Source organism: Engraulis encrasicolus, unplaced genomic scaffold (genome assembly GCF_034702125.1).
Source record: "Engraulis encrasicolus isolate BLACKSEA-1 unplaced genomic scaffold, IST_EnEncr_1.0 scaffold_910_np1212, whole genome shotgun sequence".
NCBI lineage: Eukaryota > Metazoa > Chordata > Actinopteri > Clupeiformes > Engraulidae > Engraulis > Engraulis encrasicolus.
In genome coordinates, this window is record NW_026946259.1 from 1 (window position 1) to 16950 (window position 16950).

General features: G+C 39.8%; 1 protein-coding gene and 1 long non-coding RNA gene across 3 annotated transcripts; both read left to right on the top strand.

Moving 5' to 3' along the window:
* Window positions 1–624: 624 nt before the first annotated feature.
* On the top strand, window positions 625–4588 carry LOC134445000 (uncharacterized). 2 transcript variants are annotated; one of them, XR_010034156.1, is made up of 5 exons: window positions 628–999; window positions 1707–1803; window positions 1886–1970; window positions 2106–2191; window positions 4018–4588. It is a non-coding gene; the product is annotated as an uncharacterized LOC134445000 (long non-coding RNA). The 2 variants fall into 2 exon arrangements; XR_010034155.1 differs by having other exon boundaries at window positions 625–999; window positions 1707–1970.
* Window positions 4589–7008: 2420 nt separating this feature from the next.
* On the top strand, window positions 7009–12320 carry LOC134445001 (low choriolytic enzyme-like; the record flags this gene model as incomplete). Its single annotated transcript, XM_063194139.1, has 5 exons — window positions 7009–7054; window positions 9078–9195; window positions 10563–10741; window positions 11634–11715; window positions 12230–12320. Coding segments are annotated over exons 1-5 (516 nt in total), but the record flags the coding sequence as incomplete, so codon positions are not given.
* Window positions 12321–16950: the final 4630 nt, after the last annotated feature.

Consider the following 16950-nt stretch of genomic DNA (forward strand, 5'->3'; position numbering starts at 1 on the left):
TACACAAACGATTCATAAATTGCCTCAGCTTCTTTCCCCATCGAGTACAGAAGAGAGTTGACTTGTACCTCACCGCTCTCTTTGTTGAGCTTGGAAGCTGCGCGAAACCTGTCGAATCGGCGCCTCCACGTTGGCCATTCCGCTGGCCGGGTAAAGTCAAACTGTTCTGGCGGTCCAAACTTGGCCATCTTCGTTCTTTCGGCGTTCAGTTCGCCGCTTCTGACACCATGTCACGATACGCACACAATATGTGTCTCTTGTCGTGGATATTTATTATAGCTTGGAAGTACAATACAGAGCTCACGTGAAGCGTGTCTTCATTAACTTGTCCAACTACTCAACTGGTGACCGGAAGTACGTCACCACGTAATATACTGATAACGTCAATACATCATTACATTACAGCCTATATATATATTTTATTTTATTTTACCTTGACCAGAATACTGTTGAAATGACACAACGTTGAAATCGCGGTAAAATACAGCTCAGTCATACTCATTACTCTCCGTCAAAACAACCGAAAATGGCCAGCAGGAAACATAATTAACTTTGTAACTCTTTTTCACTAGTTTTAGAAATCTCTGATCTCTTAATTACAGGGGTAATACCAAAGATTCTCTAGTCTAATTAGCATCGTCTCTGATGATTCAAATATTCCAGGAAGTGGTTAATCGACCGGATGTTGTTTTGTGATCAGTGATGCGTTTCCAGGGGACGTTCTTTGAGGGGACACATTAAACTTTGAGGAAGCAGTGTCTTGTTCAGTGTTCACGGTTTATATTGCTGAAGGACAATTACAAGTCTAAACGGAGAAGAGTCGTCATTTCAAGGTGTTTTCGCGGACGTATTGGCATGTGGATGTTGACAGTGTCGGAAGTATTAATCAAAGTTGACACGAGAAGTTGGAGCGAATGCGAGAAGAGTATGCGATGAGCTGCCTGCCTGCTGCTGCCTACTGCCTACTCCTGCTGCTGCCGCTGCTGCTGTTGCATCCAAGTAAGTTTGGCTGCTAAAATGTTTTGATATTCACTGAACAGACATGCAATTGCCTGCATAGTCCTTTCTTATTTGAAAGATGAATCCCTGTCGCTTGCAAGATACACAATCTCATGCCTATCGTGCATAGCTAATTCATTGCATTGGGGAGAGGTGGACTTTCCTGGTGAACCAGTAGCCCAGCCCCCTGGGCGTCAACACATAGCTTCTGGTTCACCAGGAAAGAGGTGGACGCCGGATGTAAACAAACTGAGAGGGGGTGTCACGTTGAGTAGCTTTGCAGATGTAGGCAAAGAGATTGGCACATTACTAACGGTGTTGGACTACCATAAATGTAAGTTAGTTTCTTTTCTGAGGTCTTTGTAGTGAGTCATGTTGTTTTTGTATGTTTAGATGAGGTAAGCTTAAGCCTACTGACTTCTGAAATGACTGCATGAATGATTTGTCCCAAGCTTTCTTACGGCTACTGACCTCAGAAATAATTCATGGCGTTGTGAACCTGCTGATGTATTTATTTGCACTCATGTAGTAATTTACTGTCATGAAAGCTAAATTGTGACTTGACTTTTTCCTCTCTCAGTTGTTGGCTCATGACAGACTTATTTGATAAGTGGAAGTGCCCGCTGATGCAGACCCAGTGTAAGTATACATGCTGGCATTGTTTTTGTGACATTTAATCTCATCTAAATCATCATGTTTTTGAACAGTGTTGGGTAGCCAGCCACCCATGCATGTTGACACAGCCAGCAGCGGGCACCCATGGCACATGGGGATGGACCCAGGAGTGGAGGATGACCCAATAGGGTGAGTTAGTGAGCTAATGTCATACACATGTAATTGTTTTAGGTGTATGGGAAATAATTAAATGTTTGTTTACATTGTACAGATGAACGTTCAGCCCACTCACTGTTGACGCCAGTGACACAGTATTGACCAGATCTCCTGGAAGTGCCCCCTGACGCAGACCCAGTGTAAGTATGCATGCTGGCACTGTTTTGTTTATTTAGGCTATGTAGGGCTTGACACAGTATTTGCTTTTAGTGATATGTAATAAATATTTTGTCTGATATTAAATCTCATCTAAATCTCATCATGTTTTTGAACAGTGTTGGGTAGCCACCCATGCACGTTGACACAGCCAGCACCGAGCACCCAGGGGGATGGAACCAGGAATGGAGGATGGTCCAATAGGGTGAGTTGCTGAGCCAATGTCAGAAACATGTAGACTATACCCTACCCTCATATGTAAACCTTCGCTAGTCTGTTTCTCCCTTAATATTGGTGTCAGATTCGCACAAATGCAGTTCTGGGGTGCTACCTTGCTACTAATCAGGCACAGCAAGTATGATTTGAAATCTGTGTCGGTCAGTGTTCATTTTGAGAGGAAATTTTTATTTAGTTTTAGTCTCTTGACGAAAATGCAATTTTAGTTTTAGTCACAATTTAGTCATCTAAATCATTTTTGTCTTAGTCTAGTTTTAGCTGACTAAAATTCATACAATTTTTGTCGACGAAATCTAAAATAATTTTAGTCAACCAAAATATTACATTAATTTCCTCTTGTCTACACTTCTCTATAAAATTGTCAAACTAAAATACAATTTGGGGAAATCAATGATTAAAATGACATATTGTAATCATGAAATATTGTCAAAAACTGCCAGAGTGTCTTATAAGCCAGTGCGTCCAATGTGTAAAAAAAATCATGGCCACGACACTCATAAAGCTCTGTCGATATTTTACGACTTCGGGGGAAAAACGGGACTGCACGTTATGAAAAAATACTTGTGGGTATACCAGTAATCAAGAGCGTCGCGGGGTAGCCTACAGGCACCTGTTGGAAGACGTGTCTCTCTCTCTCTCTCTCTCTCTCTCTCTCTCTCTCTCTCTCTCTCTCCCTCGTGCGCGTATTGCAAGCTGTTGCATATTATTTGCTTGATGCGAAGTTGTGATGGCATACGCGCTCTCGTTGACATGGTTGTGTCCATGTTGCATGCATTCGCAAGATGTTATTGGAAAAACGCATATGAAAGCGTGGAAAGGTTGTTTACTTCCTATTTCAGTGTCCTTGACTGAAACAAGTCACAAAACTCCACACTTCCGAATCCTTTGCTATCAGCACTAAAGTGATTCTTATCAGAAGGCTTGTACCAACGCATAGACCCTTAAATTACAAACATTAGCGAACATTGAAAAAAGATCAGACAACGACCGTCGGGTAGCAGGTTCATGAAAGCGACTGGGAGTGGAGAAAAAAAAGGCATCGTTAGAGAAAGATGTTTGCTACTTTAGGACAGACAGCACCACCACTATTTCATGACTGCATAAACTTCTTCGTCATGGATAAATGGGCAACAATATTTTTGTCCAGCCAGGATTGCCCTGAAAAGTAGGCTACTGCTGTTATAAAAAGGTCACGGGCGTGCAGCACCGACGCTGCCTGTCACTGTGCCTGCGTGTTTGTGTGTGTGAGGGAGGGGAGGGAGACGCGGAGCAGATGGGTCGCGACTGGCGAAAGATCAGGAAATTCTTTTTCAATGTTTCAGTGACATATTAACAAAAATGCTTCCTATTGGTTTTCGTCTCCGATGGTATTGTAGTCACATTTTTATTTTTTTGACGAAAATATAAATCAATATCGTTATATTTTTCGTACAAACGCATGCTGTTTTTTTCGTTATCGTTTTATTGTCGTCAGGGGAAAAACAATCGTTAACGATAATTATGGCGAAAATATTTCGTCACGAAATTAACACTGGTGTCGGTCGGGTCCCAAAGTGTCTGATTTCACGTGAAATGACCCTATGGCATGTTTATACAGTAGGTTTAAATAAGACGAGATGTACTCCAATGTCATGCACCTTTCTGTTCCAAACCCTTTGGAAGGGACTGTATATGGAAAAAGTCGATAACGGTCTGAGTTCCTGCTTCTTAGTGCATATTGCTTTCTACATGACTTGTGTCCAATAATATTGCCCATAATTGAAAACTGTGCTTTTTTTGTTTGTTTCCTCACAGGTAGCATCATGAAGGCAGTTTACCCCTGAAACTTTTTACAAAGGACCATCATCGTCAGAGAAGTTCCTTTAACCCTTTATCTCCCATAGCGGCCGTGAACGCCCGGCCACCTCTCTCCCATAACGCCCGCCGACACCCGGAGTATTTTCATAGCTGAACAGAAGTCATCATGCAGTTTCTACAGCTTTCACTTTAGATCACTATTACAGACTCTCAATATATTTTTATTATAAAAACTATTTTGGGAAATCCTGAACTACAGTGCAAAGTGGCTGAGCTCAAAAGTACGGGCTCGTTGCTGCTGCCCAGTAGAAAATATCTTTTAAATTGTTCATGTGGTAATTACGTAAATACCAAACACTGACATCCGAAGCACACATGAACGCCACCGGCCCTTGTAGAAAATTTTGATTAATGAATGCACTATATCTCTTCTCTTGCCTCCCTCTCTTCTCCACAAGCTCTCCCCTCATCTAATCTCTTCATTTTGCTAGTCCTCATCTCTCTTTCTTCATTGTGTTACTGTTTAAGCTGATAACTGTTACTTTTAAAAATTAAATAGTTAAAGATATTGAAGTTGTCTGTCTTGTGTTACCGTTACCATGAAGCACATCATCTCACATCTCAAATGTATTGTGTAAGTGGTTTGTAAATATTTTTGATGAGAATAGTAAGATCTCTCAGATGTTGCCTCCCATGCATAAGCAATGCTCAACAAGTCATTTGTTGATGTTTTGGAAAGCATGGAAAGATTTTCACTTTAAAAGTTCCCCAGATATGCGTTAGTAATGAGTTGTAAGTCCTTGATAATGCATAAGCAATGCTTATCAAGTCATTTGTTAATGCGTTGTAAAGCCTTAACAGGTTTTCACTTTAGATCAGTTCCCCAGATATACTTAAGTAATGGGGTTTAAATCCTTGATAATGCATAAGCAATGCTTATCAAGTCATTTGTTAATGCGTTGTAAAGCCTTATCAGGTTCTCACTTTAGATCAGTTCCCCAGATATACTTAAGTAATGGGTTATAAATCCTTGATAATGCATAAGCAATGCTTATCAAGTCATTTGTTAATGTGTTGTGAAGCCTTAACAGGTTTTCACTTTAGATCAGTTCCCCAGATATACTTAAGTAATGGGTTATAAATCCTTGATAATGCATAAGCAATGCTTATCAAGTCATTTGTTGATGTTTTGGAAAGCATGGAAAGGTTTTCACTTTAAAAGTTTGCCAGATATGAGTTGGTATTGAGTTGAAAATTCTTGATAATGCATAAGCAATGCTTATCAAGTCATTTGTTAATTCGTTGTAAAGCCTGAACAGGTTTTCACTTTAGATCAGTTCCCCAGATATACTTAAGTAATGGGTTATAAATCCTTGATAATGCATAAGCAATGCTTATCAAGTCATTTGTTAATGTGTTGTAAAGCCTTAACAGGTTTTCACTTTAGATCAGTTCCCCATGTATACTTAAGTAATGGGTTATAAATCCTTGATAATGCATAAGCAATGCTTATCAAGTCATTTGTTGATGTTTTGGAAAGCATGGAAAGGTTTTCACTTTAAACGTTTCCCAGATATGAGTGAGTAATGAGTTGAAAATTCTTGATAATGCATAAGCAATGCTTATCAAGTCATTTGTTAATGTGTTGTAAAGCCTTAACAGGTTTTCACTTTAGATCAGTTCCCCAGATATACTTAAGTAATGGGTTATAAATCCTTGGTAATGCATAAGCAATGCTTATCAAATCATTTGTTAATGTGTTGTGAAGCCATAACAGGCTTTCACTTTAGATCAGTTCCCCAGATATACTTAAGTAATGGGTTGTAAATCCTTGATAATGCATAAGCAATGCTTAACAAGTCATTTGTTAATGTGTTGTAAAGCATGGGAAGGTTTTCACTTTAGATCAGTTCCCCAGATATACTTAAGTAATGGGTTATAAATCCTTGATAATGCATAAGCAATGCTTATCAAGTCATTTGTTAATGTCCAGAAACATCCATGAGGGGCAGTCACATGAGCCTCAACTTACTGTTTGCCATGTTACCAGTCATCACACACTAACCATTACAAAAGGGTTCATTAAGATTTCACTAATGCTAAAGCAAGAGTTTACAAACCGTTGCCATACATGCCTAATAGTACTTGGTAATGGTTAGGTGGTAGGAGGCAACAAAGAGATCATGTTTTTTTCATAAATAAAGGTGGGTTATCTGACATTTTAAAGATGGTTTACTAATGCTTATCAGAAAGTTCAATCACCATAAACGAATCATTACCAAGAAATGCATAATGACTAACTCGTGATTCACTAAGGGTTGACTAATGTTAAAATAAGGCTTAACTTTGCTTAGCGAACAGTTACATCAGCACACACAAACCATTTACTAACGGTAGAAGTTAATGATTAAGAAATGAGAAATAATACTTACATAATGTCTAACTCGTGATTCAGTAAGGGTTAACTAATGTTAAAAATAAGGCTTAACTAAGGCTTAACTTTGCTTAGCGAACAGTTACATCAGTACACACAAACCATTTACTAACGGTAGTAGTTAATGATTAAGAAATAAGAAATAATACTTACATAATGACTAACTTGTGCTTCACTATGGGTTAACTAATGTTAAAATAAGGCTTAACTAAGGGTTAACTAATGCTCAAAAAGGGGTACTTATTATAAAGTGTTACCAGTATGGATTATATATAAAATACATAATAACATAATAACGCTAACACTCTATACTGCAGCCCTCTCTCGATCACAGCCTACAGATATAATGTATAATAATATCATAAAATGTGAAATATACTCATATACTGCATATTGCAGCCCTCTCACACAAAGCTGTAGGGAACACATATGATGTAATTAATTAATCTAATTAATCACACTTACTCGTATGTTCTTTTCATGACGCGAAACAAAACATGTACTGCAGACTTACTTTAATACGAGGGTATTAGTGACATCCAAACTGTGTAGTGATGAGTAAATTGTATATGCCACGAGTAGTTAAAATGACAAATCATTGTATTCATTCTATTCTTAGACATACACATACCTGAGCTATAAACATGACAGAAAAACATAATAATAATAATAATAATAATAATAATAATAATAATTACAATATAGGCCCTTTGATGTAGGCCTACTAATATGTTAAAATAGGCCTGGTAAACAGAGTTAATGAATAAATAGGCCTAGGCTACATTAGCCAGCACAAAAAATGACTCTACAGTATCTTATCTTATCTTATCTATCTATCTATCTATCTATCTATCTATCTATCTATCTATCTATCTATCTATCTATCTATCTATCTATCTATCTATCTATCTATCTATCTATCTATCTATCAGAAAAGGTCAGAGTTCAAGGAAATGGGAACACCCCCTGATGAAACAGATGACGTGCATTCATTCACGTTTTGTTTACATTTTGGGGAGCTGGATTAGCCAGGAATGATAACTGCACTGAGCTAGCCAATAACCCTTGCTTGGACTAAACATTTATTCTACACCAAACTATTCTATGGATATAAGATAGGACAAGAAAGACTGACTGATGTAAACTTCTCCAAACTATCTGCACGAAAGGTAAGACCATCTCTGTATAGCGATTGGTTGAAGCTAAAACGCCAGTGTCTGAGGTGGTGGCGTCAGTGGAAGTTAGCGATCAAAGTTGTCAACTTGACATCTGTGTAGGGTTGCCAACCGTCCCTTGAAATACGGAATCGTCCTGTATTTAGAGATAAAAGTACGGGTTCCGTATTGAACTGAAACGGGACACGGGACGTTAGAATGCAGGAAATTACATCTAAGAAATGCAAAATTTTCTGCACGATGAAGTGTCCCGTATTTTTTTCATTGACAGTTGGCAACCCTACATCTGTGGCAAAGATTCACAGTGGTATTATTTTATTCTGAACGTGGCATGTATCACTCAAATCGCTGTAATCACAACCCAACTTGAGAAGATCATCTTCCAGCACTTGCGATGACTTTGTGCACATGTGTCATATTGAAATCCCTAGGCTAGCCTACTCTGCGCTGTTGACACTTGCACTGTAGCTTGTGTCATGGGGTAATTTCGGAGCCTGTAATAATATTTTGATTCTTATGTGCAGCGTGGAAAAGGTAGCAATTATCTATCAAGTGGTTTGATGTTGTAGTGAATAGACAAGTGTTGTTCTGCAGATGAGCAGAAACCTCTGCTGAAATTGCGGTAGGCTCTAGTAGTAGCTTGGCTACCGCGGTCACACATCATGAACACAAATATTTGCGTCGTGCGTTTCAAAGCCTGAACAGTCAATTAATTCGTATGCTGGGCTATAGTTGTATGAAAGATTTAAGTAGGCCTACCACAAGTCCAACTATTATACAACTGCCATGGCCAAATCAAATGATAAACTGTCTTGAAATGCGCCTGTATTCATATCAGATGAACCAGCTGCCGAGCGCAGACTGGTAGCTTACATCTCGTGATAAAATGTGTTCTAAAAGTTATCAAATATAGACAAATCGATAATGGGAAAAACACCAAATTGGGTCTGACATGTTATTAGTTGTATTTAAGCTGTAGAGATTGTCTGATTGCTTGTGTTAATTGAAGGAAAACGTCGTTGGTCCACATCTATTTTTTAACTGAACAGCTGTTCGCAGCAATGCAGCGTCAACTGGCACATCTCGGAATACTTTTTTAAAAATCTAAAAACAATCAAATACAAACATATGCTTTTGTTCATGAAAAAAGACAGAAAAGTGTCTGTATTTGTTGTATTTATTGTATTTTAGCTTTAGAAGTTGACGGACGGCTTGTATTTATCACGGCGTGAGTGAGTGAATTCAGTTGCCACGCCATGCGCTTTTGGTGTGGCTTAGAACGTATGTCTACCCATGAATAATTAATGCCATTAATTTCTACAACGCATTAATGCACCTTGTAATTAATTAATCTAATTAACGCGTTAAAATGACAGCCCTACTTATTAATATATAATTAACAGCTATTAATTGTATATTATATCTGCATATTTGTATATTCCCCACAGCGTCGCGTGAGAGGGCGGTGATTGAGAGAGGACTGCAGTCTTTTGCCCAGTCCACCTGCATCCGCTTCTACAGACGAACTCACCAGAGAGACTACATCCATATTCAGTCACGCAGCGGGTAACGCTCGTGTGCACACATACAGACACACACGCGTACAAACACACACACACACACACACACACACACACACACACACACACACACACACACACACACACACACACAAACAGACAAACACACACACAAACAGACACAGACACACTCACAGACACACAGACACACAGACACACACACACACACACACACACACACACACACACACACACACACACACACACACACACACACACACACACACACACACACATACACACACACACTCATAACTCAGCCCGCCATCAGAGCCAAGACCGTAATGTCAAAAAATCATGCAATTTCAAAGCCTGTATACTTTATACTGCAAATATACACAGTTCATCAGCACTCATCAGACTATTCTATTGGCCTGTCAGAGATACTCGCATTCACGCCTTTACTGTGTGCGCGCACGTGTGTGTGTGTGTGTGTGTGTGTGTGTGTGTGTGTGTGTGTGTGTGTGTGTGTGTGTGTGTGTGTGTGTGTGTGTGCGTGTGTGACAAAGAAATAGAGAAAGAGAGAGAGAGAAAGTCTGTGTGTGAGTGTGTCATGGTGATCCAAAAGTACGGTACAAAGAAGGAAAGTGCAACTTGTGTACGGAATTAGAATGTGTATAATAAAACAGGTGGATGTGTGTGTACATGTGTGTACACGCTCTGCTTAATGAGTATGGTGAGATATCACAGTGTTTGAATTTCGTGTTGTCTGAGCAACATCTTGTCTGCATATTGTGCCTGCGTGCGTCAGACTAGGGGAGAGGGAGACATCAGCCATATTCTATTAGCCTGCCAATGGCGAGTAAAGGGCCGTACACACACATCGCTGCTATTTACTAGCTTCTCGCTTGCTCGCCTACTCGCCTCTCTTTCATGGAACGTTTGCCGAAAGTTCCCGCGGCTTTAATTGCCAATGAACAGGCGAGAAGTACCCAACTCTGCCTTCCAATTTGTTACTCGCTTACTCGCCTCGCTCGAAGATAAAATATTTTCAACTCGGGAACCGCCCACATCGCATCGCTTGTACAGTACTCGCCTACTCGCCTGCTAGTCTCGCTGGAACACATTGACATTCTATTGAGTTCATTCGCTGAGCGAGTAATTAGCAGCGACGTGTGTGTACGGCCCTTAAGCCTAAATACTTATTACCCGCCAACATTTTTGTACACCATTATCAAGTGGTGGGTATTGATTTCAAACCCTGTGTGTGTGTGTGTGTGTGTGTGTGTGTGTGTGTGTGTGTGTGTGTGTGTGTGTGTGTGTGTGTGTGTGTGTGTGTGTGTGTGTGTGTGTGTGTATGTGTGTGTGTGTGTGTGTGTGTGTGCGCGTGTGTGTGTGTGTGTGTGTGTGTAGCTGCTGGTCGTATATGGGCTGCCAGGGTGGAGAGCAGGTGGTGTCGCTGGCCAGAAGTGGGTGCATACATCACTCAGTAGTGCAGCATGAACTGCTCCACGCTCTGGGCTTCGACCACGAACAGTGCCGCAGCGACCGAGACCAACACATACTCATCTACTGGCAGAACATCATCCCAGGTCACTCACTCACACACACACACACTCACACATAAATGCACGCACACATACACACACACACACATAAATGCACGCACACACACATAAATGCACGCACACATACACACACACAGACACAAACAGACACACACACACACACAACACACACACACACACAAACACACACACACACACACACACACACACACACACACACACACACACTGACTCACAAAACAAAGCACGTGTAGAACAACCCAAAGAGGAAATCTGTTGCACAATAAACTCTTTGACCGATAAACAAGACCAAGCCAAAGGTTTTATTAAGGTAGGTATTTGTCTTTTGCAAGAGATTGACAAGAGGTTAAGAGTCTCCCACCCTCACTCTGACCTAGCTTGGTCCTGACCATCCCATAATACTACCATTTCATTTTCGGAAAAGTTTTTGAACAAACATGTCTGACGTTTATCTTTGGTGATGTAGGACCGTTTAACAGACATGTCTGACAGAACATTACAACATAGGAACGTTTGTCAGAAGACAAAGTTGTCAGGCCAAATCCTACTGGTCATCATCGCTCCACAGAAAACAGGTACCAGACGTAGTGTGGAGCCAAGTCTCTTAGCAGAAGTACGTACGATGGAGCGCAAGGCTACTCTGACCCACCGGCCCTCTGATGACACATGTCATAGCTGAACTGGGGGAGAAATAGGGCCCAGGCACTTTTGGCTAAAGTGTCTAAAGATGGGATTTGTGGCTCTTTGACGAGATCCGGATCATAGTGGCTTATTCTTTCCACAGAGCTGTTCAAAAAACTGTCTCTTTTGAACGTCTTTTTAATTATTATTTATTTATTCAGTGTAATCTACCTCTAGGACATTTTGTCCAAACCACAAGTGTTTTTTTTTCCAGAGTACATATTTGCCTTCAAAAAGATCAACACCAACAACCTGGGAACGCCTTATGACTACAGCTCAGTCATGCAATACGAAAGGTCACTACTCAACACACACACACACACACACACACACACACACACACACACACACACACACACACACACACACACACACACACACACACACACACACACACACACACACACACACACTACACTACATTCACTACGTCTACGGTAGGACCAAAGCATGCCACACGAGCACACTCATCCCGGGAATCCCTGAAACAGTACAGAATAAGGAAGGACAATATTCAACAGAGAGAGAGAGAGAATCAGATAGATAGAGAGAGAATCAGATAGATCCTCATGTAGCACACAAGTTGTATAGACATTTCAGGTTGGGTACTGTGGTACCAGGATCAGAGATGTCATTATTCTATGCCCCGCAGGTATGCCTTCTCTCGTAACCAGCCCCATACCCCAAAACTATTGTGTTATGCTCTGTTCCGTACCCCAAAACTATTGTGTTGTGCTCTGTAGTTCTGTACCCCAACACTACTTTGTTGTGCTGTACCCCAACGCTAATGTGTTATACTTTGTTGAATAGGTACGCCTTCTCTCGTAACCGGCAGCCCACTATGGTCCCGTACCCCAACCCAAACGTGGCATCCTCAGAGTCAAACGTCTCTATGGCTGCAGTACGTACTGTGTGTGTGTGTGTGTGTGTGTGTGTGTGTGTGTGTGTGTGTGTGTGTGTGTGTGTGTGTGTGTGTGTGTGTGTGCGTGTGCGTGTGCGTGTTCGAGACTGTTTGTAAAACCTGACAGTAAAATATAAATGATGACAAGATGATTTTTTGTTTTTGTTTTTTTCAGAATGAATGGTCCTCTGCTGACCAGATGACTCAACCAAAAGCACCCCACTGCTTTTATTCTGACTCAGAGGCCTTTTATATGGGGACGATTGCGAGGGACAATGACACAATATTATATATTGGGAGTGTTTTTCGTTTACACGGCAAGTTTGCCATTGGGGTCTGAAAACTGACAGATCTGAAAACTCCATCCAGTGTGAGTGGGGAGTTTTGAAGACGACCCGGGTTGCGTCTCCGTCTAAACAGCAAAACAAGCAAAACATGTTCACGGCGCATACACCGGTACATCATTCTTCTTCAGATTTGTTGTGTTTTCAGACCCTGACGCCGCAATTGTCGTGTAAACAGAAAAACATTGAAGGCAAGACGCTTTTGTGTCATTTGTTTTGATCGTCCTCATACAGTATAAATGTAAATCTGCAAATCATTCTAGTTCCTCCAGTTCTTTCCTGTGACCTCCAGCCTTGTGACGCCATATTTGATGTCCACCATAAACCAACGTTTTTATTAAATATCTTGCAAAAACATAATTCAGAACCTATTCTCCCATTCACAATCCAGATGTTTTCTCAGCGGAGGCGGGGTGTCAGCGAAAAGCTTATTGACCCCTGTAGAAGTTACATCATCACTGACTGCGTGTGGGTGGGAGACGTGACGCCTTGTTTTTTCGTAACATTGGTTAAAAACCTACAAAACTGTTATATTTCCTTTAACCCTGTGAAACCTGAACCATGAAATCAATGAGAGAAAATTCTAATTTTTTGGAATTTGCTTCAATATTGGTCCCTTATAAGAAATGTTAAAAAAAAATTCAAAATTTTGTTAAGGTCACTGAGATATTTAATGCATCATATATGATGCATCAGGCTTTAAATGAATGAAAATTCCAATTTCATGACCATTGAAAAATGACTTTTAATGCATTTACAACTTTTTTTTAATTTAAAAAAGTTGTCAGACAATTTAATTTGAGGATTATCTTTAAATATTTAGTGAGATCCTGCCATTTTTTTAAGCCTATCCTTTTTTTAGCAGGACCATATTTTACATTTCCCACAGCCTGGTTGGATAATTTTTTTTAAATCTATGTAAAAACATAGCTGATCGAATGCTTAACAACCTATTTATGAGTGTAATATAGATCATTATTCATTTTTGATGTGTAATTTGAATATATGGGTCCATTACTACAATTGGACCATTTCTCCATTCACTTCAATGCATTTTTTACGAGATCATAATTTCAACATTTTGCATTACATTTTCAAAATTGCAAGTAAAACCTGTTTCTTAAGGCAATATCTTTGTCTTGAAGTAAAACAACTTGTGTGTTTTGTTAAACGATCGTCGTGGTATGCTTTGTAAGTTTCCCTATGGAGCGAATGCATTGATGGCTGACTTCCTGCCACCGCCGGATGGTGCTTATATGTTTCATCAGTTTTAGCACGATCTCTCTGCAACACGGTGTAAAAATATAAACTCTTCCTTGATTAATTGCACAAAGCAAGTGTTCAAATTAAAGGATGTAGAATTATATTTCGGAAATTTGTACACAAACCTTTTGCAATTTGACGATATCTCAGCGTCGGTCAGGGAAACCGCTTCTACTCAATTTTTGCATTTTTCGCCGAGCTGTGATCAACTTGTTGTTGACCGCTGCTCTCTTGTGGCGGTTTCCGTGTACTGCAGGACGTTTGGAAATGACATGCAGGATGTTTTTGAGATGGATTTTTTTTGTGTCAGCGTGGAGAGGGCTTTGAATTTGATGCATCATATATGATGCGTCCGGCGCGATAGGGTTAAAAAACAAATGTCAATGAAAGAAGATGTGGTACATTATGTTTCATATTAGTCTTAGATGAGAAGAAACATTTTTGTTAAGATTCATGTAAAGGTTTATATGTCAAATATCCTGTGGTGTGACTGTAACATTAATGAAACCTGGAATATAATATATATATAAATTAACCAACAACATTTTGAATAATGTATGAAGCATTTGGCATGATTGCATAAATATTAACTTTATATTAAGATATGTGAATGTGAAAAAAAAACTCAAGACAGTAATATTAACTAAAAGTTCAATTTCGTAAGATGTATGTCAATGTTTGTGAACGGGCAGCTGCAAGGCCAATTACAAGGGTCTTAAAGACTGGCTCCTAACCAGTCAGTACCTCAGTTATTGGAGAGTGCTGTGGAAGTTTAAGGTGACTATTAACCTCTTAATATGTCTTCATATTGCAATGTTTCTGTCACGCAATGCTTAGGTTCATTTGATGGTGTCCTGTGGTGTGACTGCTCTTATAGAAGGAAAAAAAGTTTTTTAGAAATGAAAACACATATTAAGATTAAACCCAATATCATTATCAAGTCAGCATGAGCTCAGATGTCGGTCATGTATACAAATGGATTAAAATGGCCATAATGCAGTGAATTTCCTGTGGTGTGACTTCATTTTCCTGCGGTGTGACATGCCTATGCAATGTGTTGATGCAGGACACATTTTCCCAAAAATGGCAAAAATAAGGCGAAATTCCACGGACCACTAAGTGCTTTATTTTTTTCTATTTTTTTCCATTTTTTTCCATCATTTTTTTCAGAAATTGGAAAAACGTTTTTTTCTGCGTATTTGAAGTGTTTTGAAGTGACTTATCTGCTCATTTTCACATTACAGTATGTTCGATAGGCGACAAAACTTTTGTCTTGTGAAAATCTGCCCTGTCTGTGTTCAATAAAGGGTCAATCTTTCGTTGGTGCATGAAATGTATTTTTGTACACATTTTCATTCGGGAGGGTTGTAGCTTTCATATGAGTGACTTCTGAAGCCAAGTGATTAATTGAAAGTCAGGTTATTAGCTGTTATTCCAAACAGATGGATAGGCGACAACTCTTTTGGAGGCGAGTGTACAGTAGTGCAAACGCAACTAGAAATGCATTCTCACAGAAAATGCTGGAAGCGGGCTTGCCTTTTGGGGCAGAGATGAAACAAAGTACTATTGAGAAAACAAAGCTAAAAGAAATCTTGGAAAAACTCCATCCACCCAGTCAGAAGTTATGGGCCAAACAATTCAGCCATCTTGGATTCAGCCATCTTGAAAGTGTTGTAGCTCTGCGTTTTGGGGATATACTAAATGACTTACATGGTTTTTTAAGTTGGCTAAGGAACACTGCATATGATAAAATTTTGAAAATCAACATGGCTTCGAGCGGGATTAGAACTCACAACCTCCATATCTGTAATCCAACCCCTTTGCCATTGATATTAAATGACATACAATACATGATATTTGAAGTTGGCTAAGGAACACTGCATATGATATCATTTTGAAAATCAACATGGCTTCGACTGGGGTTCGAACCTCCAACCCCCATATCCCTAATTCAGCACATTTGCCATTCATACTAAATGATATACATGGCATTTTAAGTTGGCCAAGGAACACTGCATATGATATAATTTTGAAAATCAACATGGCTTTGACTGGGATTCGAACCCCCAACCTCCATATCTGTAATCCAGCACATTTGCCATGCATACTAAATGACATACATGACATTTTAAGTTGGCCAAGGAACACTGCATATGATATAATTTTGAAAATCAACATGGCTTTGACTGGGTTTCGAACCCCCAACCTCAATATCTGTAATTCAGCACATTTGCCATCCATACTAAATGATATACATGGCATTTTAAGTCGGCCAAGGAACGCTGCATATGATATAATTTAGAAAATCAGCATGGCTTCGGGTGGGATTCGAACCCTCAACCTCCATATCTCTAATGCAGCGGCATGCATTACCACTAAGCCAAGCAGCTAATTGTCATGCATAGTCCAGCAAGACTATATTACATTGCATTGCAGAGCTGAACAATAGACTTCTAGAATGCTTGCTCGCACCTGCTCGTTAAGAATAGAATCTTGAGACAGTGACAGTTGAAATGGAACACTTCACTGGCTGCACCTGTTGTGATTGACTGAAAGACAGTTAGTATTGAGCTCTAAACTGGGGAGAAAATGAGAATGAGATTTTTGTCTTTACAACATCGTTGTAAAAAAACTAAAAGGAGTTGGCACGTGTCCTTTTCACAGATCGGAGTCATGCTTGTGATCTCTCTAACAGTCTTTGAATGAAGTTTATAGGTGAAAGGGTTCAGGCACAAATGGACCTTCGTGTGGGACATGCGCTGATCTCTTGAAAAATGCACTTTTCGAAAGAATGGGATTCTCCATAGAGCCAGGCCTGTTTTTTTTACAAACCTGCCATTTAAAAAGTATTGGGAGTTGGGAGATGAAACTTTCACAATTTGGAGACATCCCATAGAGCTCGCTAACAACGCGTCAAATAAACCTCTAGGTGAAAGTGTTGATGTTTTATGACCGAAAAAGCCTCCTACACTCTAATCTCTAGAGTGGCGGAACTTTGGTTCATGAAGGTTCCACATAGTTTC